The 19,793-nt window shown below is 37.6% G+C and overlaps 1 protein-coding gene across 1 annotated transcript in view; it reads left to right on the top strand.

Moving 5' to 3' along the window:
- The first annotated feature begins 1,587 nt into the window (after positions 1-1,587).
- Positions 1,588-19,793, top strand: part of ERCC6 (ERCC excision repair 6, chromatin remodeling factor) — a 39,472-nt gene continuing 21,266 nt past the window's right edge. Inside the window, exons 1-6 of the mRNA XM_061358854.1 lie at positions 1,588-2,087; positions 4,550-4,670; positions 6,952-7,060; positions 9,068-9,794; positions 15,857-15,982; positions 19,360-19,518. Of these exons, the coding sequence (XP_061214838.1) occupies positions 1,588-2,087; positions 4,550-4,670; positions 6,952-7,060; positions 9,068-9,794; positions 15,857-15,982; positions 19,360-19,518 (1,742 nt within the window). The remainder of the gene's footprint in view (positions 2,088-4,549; positions 4,671-6,951; positions 7,061-9,067; positions 9,795-15,856; positions 15,983-19,359; positions 19,519-19,793) is intronic.

Below are 19,793 nucleotides of genomic sequence, written 5' to 3'. Positions count from 1 at the left end.
GCGGTCCCTGACAGTAATGGCTGTGACCTACAGGTGCTTCCCCACAAGCACCAACCCCGTGCAGGGCGGCCGGCCAGAGGTGCCCCTTGTGCCACCACGGCAGGCAGCCGCAGCAGGTTCATGCACTGCCACGCACAGACGCATTAACACGTGTAGAGTCTGACGAGCCTACGGCAGGGGACACCGGAGCGGAGCTGTCCGCTCCACAGCGGTACACCGCGGCAGGGCTGCGCGAACCTCCATAGCCCCACCCTCCACAGATAACCTCCCGGCAACTGCCGCTCCACGCATGCGCTACCACGAAGGCCACGCCCATTGAGGAAGTGACGCATACACGCTCGGAGTGGGGGGGGAGGGGGTTAGTGACGCACGCGCAGGCGCAGTGGTTTGTGGTATCCCGGGTGCCGAGCAACGAGGTGAGTCGGGGATCGGCCCTGCAGCTAACGCCAGCAGCCCCTCCTGCCCGGCCCGGCCAGCCCCGCCCCCTCCCTGCCTGTCCTGAGCCCGGTTTTGCCTCTAGAGAGACGTGGTGAAGTGGCTGAGCTTGAGAGTTGGTGCAGGTGGGGGTGTATGGGGTCCGGGGCCGTCATCCGTGGGCCGATGCGCGGAGTTGTTATGGTACCCGCTGCCTGAACGCTTGTGCCGTGTGTGTTCGGAGCTGGCGTTAGGAAACCGTGAACTGGGTCTAGGATCCGCGCGCTGCCATGCAGGGAGCAGCTGCTGAGGAAGCCCACCTGTTTCACTGCTGTCTTCCTGCAAGTTAATAACGCTTGCTTCTCCCAAAGTTGATAAGTACATCTTTTCAGAGGACAGCCTCACGCTGAAGGCTACAAACCAGACCAGCTCTAGGCTTCCCTCGGTAAGTCAGTCTGGTGTTAACTTCCAGACAACTAAGGCGATTTATCACAGAATAGTTAGGGTTGGAAAAGACCTTAAGTTCATCCAGTTCCTACCCTCCTGCCATGGGCACACTAGACCATGTCGCCCAAGGCTCTGTTCAGCTTGGTCTTGAACACTGCCAGGGATGGAGCATTCACAGCTTCTCTGTACAGCCTGTTCCAGTGCCTCACCACCTTCACAGTAAAGAGCATCTTTCTTACATCTAGCCTAAACTTCCCCAATTTAAGCTTTTATGTTCTGCTTCAGAGCTGAGTTGTCAAACTAAAGCCTACAGCCAGTTGTGCTCACCAGTGCTTTAACTGGCAAGTCTTACCCTGTTTCAAACACTTGGGGTTTTTTTGTTGGTTGGTTTTTATTATTATTTTAGGTATGTGAAGTTGCTTATATTTTAGTTATGTCACAGTGTTCTGGAGCATGACTGTTTAAACACAGGATTGAGTTCAGTCTCTGGCGAGGAATTTTTACAGGTTGTTTTATTTGTCTTGATATCAGTGTCTTCCAGTAGTACTACATGTAATTGTCTTCAAGAAAGTTTGGTCATGTTTTCCTTTTGATTGTGGAAATCGGTGTGAGGAAGCCTTTGGGTGGAGGACTCGGGGAGGAGTAGACTACTAGGTGTTTTGAAACAAGAATTTCTCAAGGAATGTGCTCATTGTTGTGTTTACTTTTTTTGTGGGCATGGTCTTCATGAGGAGCTTTGTGTATGTGAACAGCCTTATGATTATTTGGTTCTTCTTTGTTGCCTTTGCACAGAGGATGCCAACAGACAACAGCCACCTGCCTGACAGTGTCCATGAACAAGACCTTGTTACCACTTCAAGCAATAATTGCCTGCATAATGATGGGGAATTGGGAATTGAACAAGAAAATGGGATTTGTGACAGTGACCTAGATAATAGTGTTGGAGTTCCCAGCTCTTCCAGCCAGCCATCTACTTCCATGGCTGCTCCTTTGGAGGTGCCCAGAAGAGGACAGCCCATTTTACAGATCGACAGGCAGCAGATTCAGACCATCTCATATAGTGCACAGGCTGCTGAGCTCAGAGGTTTAGGAATTGATGTCTATGACCAGGATGTATTGGAGCAAGGAGTTCTTCAGCAAGTAGATAATGCAATTAATGAAGCTAATAAAGCAAGAAAAATAGGTGATGCAGAGAAAGAGTATCAGTCAGTGCTGGATGACTTAAGGTAAATAGTGTTCTTTCTTACTGTTCTATTCTGTTCCTGACTGTCTGATAAAGCTTGGTGTCTTGTGTTTTTAAAAGCTGGAAGATGAAAAGATGTTTTGAAAACACTAGATAACATGTTCCGAGTCACCCACCTTTTCAAAAAGGCAAAAATCTTTTTTACATCAGAGAAATGCTTCTTTGGTCTTATTTGAATAATTTACTCATGGATCAAGGCAGTAGAGGACAGCACATCTCCTTTTTCTGCTTTGTGTCCTATCTTATCGAGGAGTTGGTTTTTTTTCTGGGCAGTGGAGGAGAACATTGTATTCTATCAGTGAAAGTTATAGTCAGAAAAAGTACCACTTCTTCAATTCTGTATGCTTCATAGGGTTATCTGCTTCTGGTTATGTGCTTTCTGTAACTTGGGTGACTCCCTGTCATGAGTGTACTACAACCAAAACAACCTTATCACAAATGCTTGTATGAAGTATTTAATGACATCTTAAAATAATCAAATGCCAAATTAACATGGTATATAGATAGTAAAAGACTTTGTGGGATAGGAGCGACTAATCTTTTGAGTTCAGATCTTAGATTTCCCTTCTGTTTCTAGTCTCATTGTAGAGTTGCTGTGTGAACTACTGAGGTAAATAATTTTACAAGTGCATCTGTCACTCTGTTCCATTAATGTTGAGGTTTTGTCCTCAAGAGTGCTGTAGGCCTCCATTAATTATGTGAACTCTTGCATAGCTCTTGTTATGCAGAAGTTTAATTATATGCACTTTGTTAACTTTACAGTTTGGAAGTCCAGATGTGAAATTGAGTTTGAAAAATTGGAACCTAATTTCAGATGTTATAATGAATAAGATGGACGCTGAGAAGAAGAATGGAGCAGTGTAACCACTGCAGTTAGGATATGTGGTTGTTGAAAGAGTGGTACATGACACGTCAATTTTCCTGTTTTTCTTTAGAAGGCTTCCTATGATTTTTCTTACCCCTCTATTTTTGTTGTCCACTTGAAATTGTAAAATGATATTTACACAAAGGAATGCAAAAGTTTTATGCAGGCCTGTAGAACCTCATCTCATAAGATGTAATGTGCGTGTCTGAAAGTTGATTTTGGAAAAGATTAGCAGGGATATAGCTGGCTTGTGGAGCAGAGGAACTAACAGAAGTAAAGACATACGAGTAGAGCATGATGGAGTTGCTTAAAGTCTCGTAACATGTTGAATGCATGACTAGAGGTAAAATCAGGCAGGAAGAGATCTTGAGTAGTTTGCACAAAGTTCATAATGCAAGCTGCATGACTGAAGTACACACAAATTTAAGCAGAAGGAGGAGAATAAAAGATAGTTGAAGTTAAATTCTGTTTAGATCTCACAGTCCTGTTAAATAAAGGCCTGTGGAAGAGGACAGTAGTGGTATGTCAAGACACCCTAGGGCCAAGGAAGCAAGAGTCAAAAGATAGGAGGTGTACAAAATGATAGTATACTTCACAGCAATGAAACAGAAGACTGAGAAAGGAGATGAGATAGTTCAAAACTCCTGAAAGAGAATGGAGGAGTGAAGATGGCAGCGATAGCTGGGGAGCTGGTAGAATATCTCTCCTAGGACAAAAGTGGTAGAATCCAGAGTAGAGCTGGAGAGAAATGTGGCCCAACAATTTCCTCACTGACAATTGAGGAGGCTTATATGGTGCTTTTCTTTACATATGAGAGAAATAATGGCTACTTTGCAGGTTTTGTAAAGATTTTTCTTTGACATTTTTCATAATGATTTGAGATGCTAATTTGTGTATCGTTATGAAATGTTCTGCTATTTGAGTCAACAAATCTGTTGCTTCCGACAGTGGAATTTAACAGCAGAAACAGGTACTGGGTTATAGTATGTGGTTCAACCTGAATTTCAGGTTGTGTATGCAAAAATGAAAAAAAGTAGTGCATGAGTAAGGAAAGATTAATGTTGATGTACTGTTAATTCTTTGAGCTAGTCCGTCTGAAACTGTATTATGTAATCTGCTCTTTGTTTCAAAGAGATACTGTAAAGGTAAAAGAAATAGACCCTTATATAATGGCATCAAACAAATAAACAGATTCAGAAAATGAAGACATGGGATTTCCCATTTAAACTTTTTGTTTGTGTTTTATTTACCTTGAATAATAAAAGCAACAACTATCACTTGCTTATTGTCATCATCAGACTTTGAGCACTAAATACTGCAGTGGTTTGTTCAGTTTCCTTGCGTTTGGAATTCTAGTATTAGCAAAATTTTGTTCAAAAATATTTTATTATGTACAGTCTTTTAAATTGTTTAGTATTTCCAGTGTTGTTTAAGTACAAGGTACTTATTTAGAAACTTACCTTTAGGCTTTCTTAAATCTTACCTTAATTTTTGTGAAATTTCTAAATTGTCTGAGTTGAGAATGTGCTGTTTTTCTTTATAGAATTGACCAGTACTTTGCAATCTTCTTCTTTTTTCAGGTCATGTACAACATCTCTGAAGCAAATAAATAAAATTATTGAGCAACTTTCACCTCAGGCTAACGACAACAAACATATAAACAGAAAACTAAATTCTGTAAGACGGCAAAAATATAACAAGGTGATTGGATTACATTGTTTTCCTTTCTTGTTAGTATTAGTTTCAGAGCAAGCTGTAAAACTGAAATTCCAGGACCTGCTCAGAAGACTGACTTGCATTAATTTCATTGACTTAATTAGATCCTTCCCAGCAATATTTGGAGAATTAGCAAAGCATTGTTAGGGTGTGATTTAATAGTTGACCTAAATCTCGGCTGTTCTGTTCTTCACTTCCTACCTTCCTTTCCTTAATCCTCTTTTCATTGTCTGTATTTTTGTTGTACTGGTACACAACATTCCTTTCTGTGAACAATATTAATTCATTGATTTGGCAGAAGCCACTCCAGAGTTTTTATTGCCAGAGTAGCAAATTGAAGGAGCTCGTAGAGGAATCTGGCAGGCACCAGCGTAATGTAAGCAATAGACCTGAACAGCTGTAAATAGGAAGAAAGAGATTTGAATGAAGGAAAACATTCTCCTTGTCAGGAATGTAGCACTTTGATCAGCTGACTTCTGATGGAAATTCATCCTAATATTTTCTCTGATGATAAACTTGACTGAAAAACTTACTGTCCTTTGTACTTAGACACTTCCTCCCAGTCTCAGGCCATTTGTCACCAACTCATTCAGTTGTGTGATTTTTAACCTTTATTGTTTCAGCAACTTGGATAACACTGTTCTCACAATTTGGCTAATGAAGAGGGTGAGGGGGGCAGTACTGAACAGTGGTACAGGAGTAGGAACAGGTAGAGGGAAGAAATGCATTAAACCAGACGTATCACTAACAAGTGATCATGTAATTGTATTTTGCTTGTTTTCATATTACTTTTTATTATGAAGTAATTTATGTGTTAATAGTAATAATTATGCATATAACTATGCATTACTTTTAGGGGAAGTTCAAACCTCATGTTTTCATTGTTGGTCACCTCTAACAGTCCTTGATGTGTAACAATAGATCCTTTATGAAAACTATAATCTGTAAAAGTGGTTCTGTGAACCTCAAGAGTTTTGGAGGCTGTTTGGACTTGGGCACTGTATTTGAAGCTGCTCTTGTGTTACTTTTTGCATGGAGAAGTGACTTTCAGTACTCTTCCTTTTGTAGTATCAGAAAAAATGGTTAAAGAAGACTGAATTCTTCTGTTATTGAGACAAATGGGAAATTAATGACTGGTACAAGACAGCTATTTCCTTAGAGCTGTCATACAGCAAGTGGTTTATGATATAAAGTACTCTGGTAGCATGGATAATAGTGCATACACTGGAGATAATACATTGTACCACGCATTAATATACTTACCCTTTGTGGTTTGAAAGGTGCTTATGAAGACACGGGCAAGCTAGTGACTGTTCTTCACCAATAAGAAAACAAAAAAAAAATTGCTCATTTTGCCATGAAATCGTTTTTTACTGAAGTATGTACCTCTCTACATAGGGAAATATTTCCAAAGAATAGAGTTACAAAGTTACAAATATGTAAAGCTACATTGCTCATGTCTTTGTTTTACTGGTTAGAATTTCTTGTTTCATAAATGAAAGCTAGCAACACCAAGGAAATGCAATGTCACCAGTAAGTATACAGTTGAGAATATTGCAGTCCGATAAAAGGTGTAGCAGAAGAGCTAGCTATTAATTATTTTCATACCAGTAATGAACTGTACTTTACAGCATCTGTAATGTTGATTTTTTTTTCACTTATTTTTTTAAAGTCATTCTACTTTGTAGTTTTTGCTGATAAATTAGCTGTCACCACTCCTGAGTTAAGTGTGTACAAACTTGTATTAGGTTAATGGACTAATTTACAATTTCCATTTCTTTCTAACAAAACATTCCAAAACTTCTGGGATGATAAATAAGTCTTACTAAGTCTTATAGCAAGTTTTAGTGGCTTGTTAACCATCAACCCAGTCTTTCAAAACATAAATCTTCTGGTCTTCTCTGTGCATCTCACTAATCTGCTTAGTGGGCTTCCTTCACTAGAATCGGCACATTCATAAAATTACCTCAAAATATATACAGAAAAATGTGTAATGTGCACATGAAATTTGTGTGTATAAACAGTCTGATCTTACTACACATATAAGAAGATTGCACACACAAAATTGTGTGTGTTATGTTGGTCGGAAACAGATACTGTGGTGACACTTCTATGCACTTTTTTGTTTCAAATGCCATACTGTAAACATACGAATATGAGATTCTGGGAAAAATACTGAAAATGTAGTAATGTAAGTCTTGTTTAAAACGAAATCGTGGTTATGAACCAGATTAAAACTAAATTACGTATCTACTTGTGATTCAAGGAACAACAGCTAAGGAAGATAAAAGCAAAACAGAAGCACCTCCAAGCAATTCTTGTTGGAACAGAGATTCTTGATCCAGTAAATGAGACTGAATTTGAGGAAAATGAAGGTATGGGAGAAGGATGAAAGTTCTGTTCTGCTTTGATGTAGTGCCTTGCTTTGTTTGAAGCTAGTTTGTGAGATCATTGCCAATATGGAAATGCATTTCAGTGGTTTGTTTTCAAAGGCAGAGTTAAGAATGCTTATTTTGTGCACCTGCAGACTTGCAGATCTTGACATATTCATGTGGGAAGTTTTAAAAAATGGATGTTAATCCATGTTCAGCTCAGTAGGGATGGCTGAGGCACATTAGAGTATTGGGCTTAATAAATTGGAAATCCCAACATTTTTTCACAGCTAATTTGATAAAGATGACTAACATCATGATTGAATTACATTCTATATGCTGGATGCTATCAATCAGCATTAACAAAATTGTTTTTTCTTACTGTTGGGGATTATCACTAGAAGTGGAAGGGGGAAGTGCTTCTCTTTGTCAGGCTGCACTGTGATTTAAAATAAATAAATAAAAATAAGGCTTCTTCCAAAGGAGAATATTTGTTCTCAGTATTTTGCAAGGTGCTTTTTCTCACTGCTGTCTGCAAACTGAGCTTGGATTTTGAAACTCCACTTTGGCTTGTGTCTACTCACTAACCTGCAGTATTCTGCAAGCAAGTTTGGACCCCATTGACATCTGCTCTCCACTTTTGAATTACATTGTTTGAAGAGGTGTAAAGTCTTCATGCAACTTGTCCATTGCAGATGTGTCTGGAGTGAATTCCAGATCTCACAGAAGCTTCATGCTTCCTTCCTGATTCAGCAAAACTTACAGGAGTCAAAACCTCAGTAAACTTTTCTTAGTCGAAAAGCATCCTTAACCCTTTTTCTTTGCATGGGTTCGCGCAGTATAATTCAGGCACACAGTATGATGAATTGTAAGTAGGAAGTGAACAGAGTCTAGGACAGAAAAAATGGAGTTAAGCAGCTCCAGTAGTTGGAGAAACTAAGGGGGTGAAGAGGGAGGAGTTTCATGCCTGATACATCATTCTTACATTTTACACAGGTTTTGTTGATAAATACAGTTTTTTAAATGGGACCATATCCAGTAGTATGCCATGCTGGCAGTTCCTATGCAGTTGTTTTGAAATTTTGGACCCTAATAACAGATTTCAGGCTGAAATCCTCTTCAGCTTCCTGAATTTAAGAGCTTTTTCCAATCTTTTGTTTCAGACAAGTTACAGTTTGTGTTAATATCTGTCGTGAATCGTGCATGCAGTTTAACTAAAATGCTCTTTTATGACTATGTGCTGTGCAGCCAATATGAATCCTAATACTACTTTTGTAGAATAGGAAAGTGAGTTTTGTTTTTTTTTGAAGCATGTGGGAAGAGAGTCTTACATGTTTTGTAAGATTTGTGTCTGTCCTGGTATGGTAATAGAAATGTCAAATTTCCATCTTATGGATAGGACTGAAAAAGGAATAACAAAATAGAAATGGGTAATGTTACTGCATATGGGAGCGTAGTGATAGTGGCATGGTTTGAATTGACAGCATAGGGAGCACGTTAGAGCTCATATGCCATGGGGGCCTGTAATTTTGTGGTAGTTTCTGCTGTGTTTTGTTTCAGAAGGACTTGCATCTTGATAGCATGTGAAATGTTTCCTATGTTAAGTTCAAGAAGTAATTTGAAGTAAAAGTTACAGTCTGAAGTTTTGGGCCTTATGTTTTGTTGTTTTTTTCTTTTTGAGTTTCAAGTATTATGTATGATAATTTGGACATCTAAGTTATCACAGAATGGTTAGGGTTGGAAGGGACCTTAAAGATAAATCTGGTTCCAACACCCTTCCATGGGCAGGGATGCCCTTCACTAGACCAGATTTTCCAAGTCCTGTTCAGCCTGGCCTTGAACACATCCAGGGATGGGGCATTCACAAAGTGAACTGAATGCATATGCAGCTTGGGGGGGGGTGGGGGATGGGGGATGGAAGGAAAGAATTGGAAACACCCTTGTTCCTTCCTATGTTTGAGTTATTGAGAAAGTGTTAAAAGCATGATGATGTTCTGATTTTTGTTGTAGAACCTGGTCCGTCATGTCTTGGCAGTACACTTATGCCTGTTCAGGAAACAGAGTGGGATGAGCTTATTCGTAGTGGCCAGATGACTCCATTTGGAACTAAAATACCTCAGAAGCCAGAGAGGAAAACACGACGATTAATGCTAAATGAAACATCTGATTTTGAAAAGTACTTAGCAGACCAAGCTAAGCTGTCATCTGAAAGAAAGAAATCACCCCTTCACAAAGGAGCAAAGAAGAAATTACAAGCCAAAACTGTTCAGCGCATAGCTCCCACATCTACTACAAAGGAAAAAGAGTGTAAAGCTCTGTCAAAAGCAGATAAGCGCTTAAAAAAACACCTTAGGAAACTTCAGAAGCATGCCCTTCAGATTCAATCCAAGGCAGAGATTCCAAGAGAAGAGAAATATCCTGACACCAAGAAGTCCAGGCATGAACAGAAGGATGATAGTGAGGAGTCTGAGTATGTACCTGTTGAGGAGCTCTTTGATCCAGAAGCAACGGAAGAGGAAGAAAAGCGGGAATCTTCTCATGTGAAGAATGATTCTGATTATGAACTCAGGAATTTGCCAAGAAAAAGAAAATGTTTGGTAAAGAGAGATTTTAAAGAATATGAAGATGATGCCGACTTCTTTCCAAGCTCTGAGGATGAAGAGCATACCTCGAAGAAACACAAAGTAAAGAGATGGAGAGATGATGGAGATGAAGACTATTATAAACAGAGACTAAGGTTAGTCCTAGATATTTTTATTAATAACATTAACAAATGATGTTGAGCAAGCAAGGGGCAGTGACTGTAATACACTGTTAAGAGTTAAAGTAAGGAAAGCAAGCCGGTCAGAATGATCATACCCTTCCAAAAGGAGTAAGATATACCTTTAAATTACTAGGACTTTGCTGTTAGATTTTTCTGATTGTTACAGATCTTTCAGTAATAAGTTATTTGTGGATCAGTGTGTTTGTTGTTTGCAGAACTATGAATGTGCCCAAAATTCAGTATATGTAAAAAAATAATTTAATAATTAATTGACAGCTTTATACTTAAGGACTACCTCTGTAGTCTGCTCTTGAATAGATTTTGGTAAGAGGCTAATCTGAACAAAGTCCAAAGGATCAAAAATAAGTGTTTTTTTTTATTGGGTGCATGAACAAAAACTAATTGTACTTAATTGGTGAAATATTTACTATTTTATTGAATAAAACTGTATTCTTCACATTTAAATTAGACCAATATTAAATCATTTTTAATTCAGCATTTTCATCAAGAGTAATTTATTTTGATTGAAAGTTTTAATATGACTCACAGTTTAAATTCATTCAGACACGTTTTTTAATAACGTTAAGATTGTGACAATTTATCCTTAGCGAAGTCATATCATAGACTACATTTCTTTTGGTTACTAAAGTTACAATAAAAGCTTAAATGAATTTTAGAAATATCAATAACTGTAATTGCTACCAAAACACTACATCTCTTAAAAATTTCATAGCTACAGTTATTGTGGCTGTTAAGCTGCAGCTGTCCACATTGATGTTTTTATGCTGACATCCCCAGGTAATCTTCATTATGGGAAATGCCATGAGAAAATAAAATGTAGTGAATTAAGAAACATATTAAGAATGCTATAGAAATGCTGTCATTTGCTTACATTTATGTCTTGTTTCATGTCAGTTTTACTTTTGAATGCAAACAAATGGGTGAGATTATGGTATATTTTACTCCTGAGAGAGGCAGGGGAAAATCCTTTAGGATTACTTTAGTCTTCTGAACATCTAGTCTTGTGCTTGCTGCCAAATACACTCTTAAAGATTGAAAATTAGTTTCCTTAACATTAAAACTTTTCACAGATGGGACTTGAAGAGATTGGTCTGTGTTAAGGGGAAGCTACACTGATGTTGAAGCATGGTAATTAGCTGACTGCGGGACTAAAGAGCATCTCTAGAACAAGAGACTGCTTTCAGAACAGGATCTAGTGTTATCTGCAGTAAACAGGGCAGGTGGGAGAGCACCTGGCTCTTTCCTTTCTTTCTAAAGATACTGGTGGCGGTTGATCTAAATACTCAAAGCAAAATGAGATCAGTGGAATATGAAACAGGAAAAGTTATCTATACAGAATACAGCTCACACTCAGTAATTTCAGTTATTTCCCCTTGTGTGGGTCTTGCCTTTCTCTAGTTACTGTTACTGGAGCCATGCTGCTCTGCAGACATGCAGGGGAAAAATCTGTTCTTAAAAGGTTAATGTCTGAGGTGAATCATAGCTTGCAAGAATAATGACCAGTTGCAAGTAACATCAAGATTATGCAGAACAGGGTAAATAAATAGGATAATGTAAAGCATCTAAAAGGTTAAGATTCAGTGTAAAATAGCATATCATCATTCCCATCTGTCCTTCATACCGGCTATTGCCAGCTGGAGCCAAAGGATCAGGTCTCTAAGATGGTGCAAAATGTCTCAGAAACTTGATCCCTATCAACATTTATATTATCAGTGTAAATCTCATCATACTTAACAGTGACCACCCTGGTCTACAAGTGTTCAGAACTCCTGTTGGTGGAATCTTGACTTCTTGTCTTCTGCCAGGTGGAATGGTCAGGTCATGGCAGAGCCACCTTCTTTAAAGACTGTGGAGTGAGTGAAAATGCACTTGGTTTCCGCTTCTTTGGCATAGGATCACAAAATAAAAGTAACCTTGTATACAGGTTAAATATACAGGAAATGAACCTTTCTTGTGTTCTTAATAAGAAAACTGCTGCATGGTTTTCTTGTATTATCCTCAGGATTTTGCAGATGTGGAAACTGCAACTTACCAAGATTTATTTTTTCTTTTGCATGTTAAAGTTTTCATTTACATATACTGAAATGCAAAGCATATGTATATCCAAGTATTTTTTGCTGCTTATGAAGTAAGTAATTTATATGTTACATTTTTGACATCACTAATACATTATCTACATAAGTGGAGTCAGAACAAAAAATGCTCAGTCTTTTGGTCACTATTACCGTAGCAATTGTCAGTGCATAACTGCCTGCTGCTTCAGCAAAGGAATTACATGTTATGGGAAATAAGTGCCATATCTGCATTGTCTTGTGTATTCTGTATAGTTTGTGGAGTACATTTGTTTGAATCCTTCAATTGCTGTCAAGTGCTCAGAAGCAAAACTGTTTCCTTTCCATGTATCCCAAGTGACATCTAAGCAGCTGAGAAGCTGGAAGTTGTGGTTATCAGTGCACAAAGTAATTGATACAAGGAATCAAACCAAAAATAAAATTTGCTTTGAAATAAGTTGTTTTTCTCAAATCAGATCAGTTTTCATGTACTAGCTGTCTTTGAAGTATCTGAGTCACTGAATCTCTTGATGTTTCAGAGTTATAAATTAAAGAAGGATTAAATATTACCTTTCCTGAAAGATACTTTCTTAGAGCATCCTAACTGCTCTTTAAAATGACAAAGCCAAGACACAAATGAAGATATATTTTGGCTCACTTGCCAAATACACCTTTCATTCTAAGCTCAAGTGTGTAATCATCTACATCAGTCTTAATTTACTTACGGAGACTTGTGGTACTAACTGCATGTTATTTCATCTGTTAGGACATTCCAATTAAATCCACCCATATAGACCATAAAAAGTTAGATCAGAAAAGTAATGCTGAATGCTTCAATTTAGCAAATTAGAATAATCTGTAAGGGATTCTTAGTTATATAAAATAGAAAACATATTGTACTTCACAAATGCAAACTATATTAAACACTCAGCTTGGTTCCTGACTGTATTTTTTAAAAAAAGTCAAATTGTGCTCATTACTGTTTCAAATGTAGAATTTCTTTCTAGGGTATTGCAGTAAGTGGGAAATGGGCTTAGTATCAGGATACATTCTTATATTAAGAAAGATTTAATTGTATGATATAGGGCTTTCATACTGCACTTGCAGGATAAAATTTTATTTTTGTCTGTGACCATGGACAACATAAAATAGATTTCTCAAAGGTCATACTTTTACGTTCAAGAGGCTCTTGTGGTACAGCAGAACCTGTATTTTCAGATTCATTATGCATACTAATGATGTTAAACTGAGGTGTGTAAGGAATACAGTGACCAAATAGTCAATATATTTCTGTGTACTTAAGTCAAATATAAGCTACCTCTGATTTTCCCTACAAAGTTTCATTTCTGGGGAAAGGTACAGGACCAGAGTGATAACTGACTGACTGCCCTGGTGTACCAAATAGTGTTTGAGCTCACATTGCTTCAGCCATTTAGATATCTACACTTTTCTAAAGAAGATAATGAGGTTCTAGTGTCGAATATCTTAATGCAATGTTTTGCCTTAAGTTCACAGCCCTTCAAAAACTGACTAGCTTCTTCAACTTTGAAAGTTTTTAGTGGTAATGAAAAATTGCTGCTTTTTCTGTGAACTGGTAGTTGAGGACAAAATATCCTCCAGATCTCTGAAACAGTCATAGGAGTAGTAGAGCCTTCAATACTGCAGGTTGTATAATTATAAACTTCAGTAAAGTAATATACAGTGTATATAAAATCAGCTTGTATTTAGGAAAATTAAGTGCATGATTTATTAGATCAAATTCGAGACCTATATCTTTTCTAGGTATTTTAAGAGAAATCCCATCATTGATCACACTTCTTGCAGGAAATAATGGTATTATATTAATCCCTGGAAGGCAACGAGCTGATCTCAGAAATTGGTTTCTTGGTTGCTGCTGGATCACTTTTTCTGTATGTACGCTAGAGGGCAATCTGTTTCTTCCCAGGGGAGACTGAAGCTTCACTGTTCGCTAGTGACAGTTCATATTGGAATATAGAATTAGATGCAACCTCTTTTGCAAATTATTGCCCTGCATGAGTTTAGTATGGATTTTTTACTGAGCTGTCACTTCGGAAGCTTTGTCATGTACAATTGTTTTGATTTTAGTGTGGTAAGTAGGAGTATGCTTCCTTGGTTTAAGTCTTGTCATAACTCAGATAAAATAATTAAGTTCTGAAATGTCTCAGTTCCAGTAATGACAGTCTGAAGCAATGACTGTCAGCATTTGTCAGTCTGAATCGTTCGTCTTTTTCTGGAACTCAGAATAATAAGTGAACAGATGTGTCTCATTGCACAGCGTTGTAGTACTGAACAAAAATAAGTGCGTTTTTATGATATGCCCCTAGAATGTATCGTATCTGCCTGCTGGACTCCAGAGCATGAGTGTTACTTTCCTAAACCAAACATTTAACAGACTGCTAGTCTAAGGTAGAGATTTCTATTCCTGTGTTAGGAGAGATAGGTAAAATATCTGTGGGGAAAACTTTGAGACTTTATCTATTTTTAGTAAATTGTTTGGGGTTTTTTACCACTTGATACACAATTTCATATAATGAAGTAAGAACAGTTGATTATAAATGTTAGCAGCTCATTAGTTTTTAGTGAGAAAATTGAAGACTATCCCTTTTGTTTTTTTTCCTTGCATGTGCTGGTTTTTTTTCCTCCATCAAGTTTTTTGCTTCTGAAAACTTGCTGACTTAAGAGATCAAATATATTCCAATGAAACTGGCTGACTGCACCTGTCCAGCGTCGTGTTGTCTTAGTTTTTTCAGTGCAATCATTTTTGGCAGTTACTGTTGAGTATATTTGGAGATGGTGGTGTTTATTTTCACTTATTAAAACAATACCAGAGTTCCAAGTTTGTGACTGGTTCCATAAGGGCAGACTGTTTTCTCTCGAAAGATGCTAGTGAAAAGCTGATGTAGAAACATGCCATAATTAGCTCGCCTTCATGAGAAAGGGCATATGGTTGTGTGACTTATACACGAAGTCTTGAACTTGTCCCCTGTTCTCTTGTTCCTGACCCAAGGGTTTTTTAAACAAGTTTGCCAGAGATGCGGAAGCCTTTGCATGGAAGTTCAAATTTCACTGGAGTAAGTGGTCATGAGGGCAAGAGAAACTCTATCAATGCTGCCACTGTGATAAGTTTGCAGTTCCTGTGGAAGTTGATTTTGAGTGACCTAACAGCAAGAAAAGTCTCTTCTAGTGTTTTCACCTCATTTCATATGACAGAATGCAGAGAAGTGTCCTTAAGAAGACAGGCGCCATTGGTTTAATTTCCCCCAGAATGCTTATGTACTTAAAAAATACAAAGAGAACACTAGACTTTTATTGCCTGGGGGTTTTTGATTGGTGGTTGGGTTTTGTTGTTGTGGGTTTTTTTGTTTGTTTGTTTGTTTGTTTTTAAAGTCACTGATGAGTTCAAGGCAGAAACCTTGAATCAAATTTGATTTTAAGCAGTTTTAGCTGACAGGGTTTTTCTGTAGTGGAGAAGGCACTTCCCTTACCAGGCTGAAAGGAGTTACGGTGCTGTTGTGGTATTGTGCCAGTCATACCTGCTTTGAAATGGCTGAGCTACATAAGAGTATGGCTGAAGTCTTAAGGACTTGAAGCAGTGCTTGAGATGTTTTATGGTATCTTCTGATTTGTTTGCCAGGTTGGTAGTGCAAAATGTCAGGGAGAGTAGCTGTCTCTTGGGAAGTTGTTTGAGAAAAAATTTAACAGTGATTTCTTTCTCCCTCTTTTTGGCTAGTTAGGTCAGGATATAAATCAAGATAATTAAAGTGTTTAAGTAGTTTTTGAGCATTTACTTCCCTAGTTCTCTCCTCCAAAAGATTGCTATTTAAATGTGACACTGGAGAATGCATTTTGGTTTGTTTTTTACCTGTTCAAAAATTCAGTATAATTTCCATATGGAATCTTTTCTGTACCATGATTGAATGTTGAATCCTTGTGTCATTCTAGGAGGTGGCAAAAAGAATGTTCGAAGGACAAAGAACAGCAAACAGCTGAGGAACTTTCTGAAGAAAGTGACACTGAATTTGAAGGGGGTTTCAAAGTACCAGGATTTCTCTTCAAAAAGCTTTTTAAGTATGTATTGTGTACTCTATTTTAACATATTAGTTAAACTATAAATTGGGAAGCTCTCCTTGTCTATTTTTTAAAAGGCTTTATTTATTGATAAGTGGTTGCTTTTAATTCAGGTGTGGAGTGCTAGAATAGCTTTGAAGCATAAGGTGTTGGCAAGTTGTAGTAGATTAAACCAAGAGATGTAGGTGGTTTTATAATTGGGTAGAATGAGTGAAATTTTCTGCCAGTAAAAAAAGGCAAGTTTTGAAATAAATACTCAAAGTAACTACTTATAATTCATATTATAAAATAGTCTTGAATATTTTGTCCAGTAAGATTTTAAAATAGGAAAGTTCTTCCTTAATTACTTTAGTAGATGGAAAACACGCTGCAGCTTATTCTTCAGTTATTTAATGCTAGATTACAGATTTGGACATGACTGTTTTTAGTTTTTTGAGACCATGGTGCCCAGTGACACTTTAAAGTTCCTCTCAAAAAGCCATATACAAAAGGCAGCCCAAACAAGCTAGCAACTGCCAAGTTAACTTCATCCATATCTCTCCGTTAAATTCCATGCATAGTAGACTTGAATTAATTTTTGTTGGCAACATTTCACACAGCAGGAAACACTGCTTTTCTTTGAAAAGCTAACCCTCTAGAATCATACACTTAGTGGAGTAGAAAGCCCTGGTTTATAATGGATATGCCTGGTATCCCTTTCAACAGGACCACTTAGCCTTAACCTCAAAGAAATTATTACCGTTGTCCTGCAGTCCCTCAGAAGGGAAGTACTAGCTCTGAAATTGAATTGAATTAATGACTTGGTTTCCAGGACCATACACAGCCAATATGTGGTCTCCAGTTGTTTATGCGAAGGTAGTGCAGAAGAGAACGGATGTGTGTGGTCTGAGCAACCCAAAGAGAATCACGGTAAAGGAGGCAACTAAAAATTAATCTTAGAGATACCAGCCTCACTAATGAAGGGTATCCCCTGCAAGCATGAGTCAGTTGGCAAAACTTTTTAAGTGGTTAGAAAGATCAATGTTGTTGAATGATTTGTCTGACTTGTAACTTAAATGCTGAAATCTCCAATGTAGGAAGGCCCATAGTCAATAGTCATTAAACTGAGTTCTGAGCAAGTTTACTACAAAGCATGGAAGTATATTGACCCAGGGAGGTAGATAGCAGTATACTCTTAAGTGATCTGCCTGCATAGCTGAATTGAATTCCAAAGAAGGTAGCTCACAGTAGAAATAGTAGACTCTTTAAGTTTGTTTTTTTGTAAGCCTGTTAAAATGGACAGTCTGTTTCTTCCTTATATAATTGTCTGCTTTGAATGCTATTTATGCTATTGTGGAACAAAACCGAACATAGTGAACAACAGTGACTTACGGACATTGGCTTATACTGTCTGCACTTAGCCTGAGATAATGCTATCTTATGAACCAGGTTTCTTCTTTATTTGCTTTCAATATGTGATTTCCCTTATATGTCTGAAAATGCAATTTTTGTCTCAGCAAAAACACAGCTAAACTCTCCTAGCTACTGTGGTGAATTTTGTGAGACACATCACCGGACAGCATGATTGCTCATGTGAAATACCGTCCAAATGTAACTGTTTTGGAAGAGCAGGCAACATTTTTACCTCCATGATGTTTTTGGAGTGAAAAACAAACTGTAAAAATTGGTGCAATGAAAGCACCATTAATAAGAATTTATTATGTCCATGTAATGATAAAAATTAACCTTGGAGCAGAATTTTTCACAAACTTAATTCTTGCTGTGAAGCTTTCTCAGGAGAAAGATACCTATAAATGCAGCTGAACTTAAAGTACTGGGTGCAAGCGTAAGAAATAATATACCAGGAAGTTCTTGAATGGCTGTCTTCTGAAGAGACATGCTGGACATTAGTGTGTGGAAGCAGGTTCTGACTGGAATTAGAGTTAGTATTTCTATTAGAAAATGCTTTTTCTTCATGAAGTGCAGTAATGGTAGCATCTTAACCCAACCATAGCTAATCCTGCAAGCCATTTCATAGTTGGGTTTAGATTGCTGCATTTTTTCTAATAAAAGGGTCTTTTTAAGGGCTGCTTGGTATAATAATGCATTTGAGACACCAGCAGATAGTATGATGTGTGAACCATTAGATGTGTTCTTTGATCATCTTTTTCTTACTACTCAAGTTCCTTTTCTCCATTTGGCATTCTCTAAATCCATATAGAACTCGTCGTAAATTGATGTTTAATAGTACTTTGTAGACACTCGCATCATTAGCTGTCTGTAGTCCCTAAATATTACTTGTTCAAAGAATGAAACAAGATTTTTGAAATGTACACAAGACAATGTGCTGAAATGAGCAATCCCTATTTCGTAAAACAAAAACAAGGGTTTTGCTCTTTACTGTTCTCTGCACTCCAGTAATGCATTTCATCAAGAAAATGGTATCAGTAACCTTGTTCTTCCTCTAAGTTACAAGACACAGAAGTGCTGAAATGTGTTTGGTTTTGTTGTGGGGGTTTGGGTTGGTTTGTTGGGGTTTTTTTCTTTTAATTTTAATTTAAATATACTGTCTCTTCTTTTCTTTCTGTTCTGTTTTCAATTTAACCCACACATGTGCTGTTTATTTCTACTCTCTCAGTATTTCATATCATTATTAAAAAAACATGTCCGAAGTGCAGCATCTTATAGCCACCTATTTGCTTGCTAATATAAATCTTGCGTTCTAGTCTATGTCTTTTAATTGGAATGTATTTTACCTTGTTGCTTATACAATTTCCAGTGAGTGACTGGGGCTAGAAACTGCCCAGATACTCTCACTTAATAACACTCTGCTGCATCCCAGTCACTGGAATGGTTTCTGTTGTTTTCCCTTCCAAAACATTTTGCCTTGTTGGCTTTTTTTCTTCATTGAAAGAAACTAAATGTTATTAAATGAATTTATGTAAAAAGAAAACATGTTTTGGCAGATGTGATCGATTTTCACAGTGGATTACTTATTACAAGTCAAGCTTTTCCTTCAATTCAAGGTGTATGCTCCAAATAACATAATTTACTAGACCCTTACATGTCATCTCTTCTAAAAAGATAATGCTTTGTTAGAGTAGCTTTCCAAGTTGCTTTTAACACTTAAAATATACATGAAATAAAATACCCTCTAATTACTATGACTATCAGTTTAATTAGAAATGTTTTAGTGTCGCATAAAGAATGAAAGTCACATGTAATGTCTGTATGCATCAAAAATGTATGACCCAGTAAATACAGCACTCATGTAAAACACACATCCAGCATGTTACTGTAACTAGTGTGAGAACCTTGCCAAATGATTAATTCATGAGTACTTTCTGTTATGATCTGTATTGTCAAAACGTTTGCCATCTTCTTTTTCCTTGTTTTAGGTACCAGCAGACAGGTGTTAGGTGGCTCTGGGAATTGCACTGCCAGCAGTCAGGAGGAATTCTGGGAGATGAGATGGGATTGGGCAAGACCATCCAGATAATTGCCTTCTTGGCAGGTCTGAGCTACAGCAAGATCAGGACTCATGGTTCAAATTACAGGCAAGTGCTCCTCTGCAGACTGTCAGTCTGTGGAGCTCAATTAATATTTCATCAGATGTATTGCTGGTGGAGGAGGGTCCTGTGAATTATTAATGACATTTCAATTACAATATTCCTTTAATTCTTTTAGTGGGGGACATCAAAGGAAAAATTTTACGAGACAATGGAGCTGTAGGGCAGGAAAAATTAAACATGTAACACTTTTAATGAATTCCAGGCATTGATGCTTCATTTTGCAGATGAGCCGCACTAGGTATTTTGGGTCAATACAGTGT

This window comes from Neopsephotus bourkii, unplaced genomic scaffold (genome assembly GCF_033783945.1).
Source record: "Neopsephotus bourkii isolate Nb327-2 ecotype Australia unplaced genomic scaffold, CSIRO-AGI_Nbou_v1 NB_951, whole genome shotgun sequence".
Lineage (NCBI taxonomy): Eukaryota > Metazoa > Chordata > Aves > Psittaciformes > Psittacidae > Neopsephotus > Neopsephotus bourkii.
This window is presented reverse-complemented; position numbering and strand designations above follow the sequence as displayed.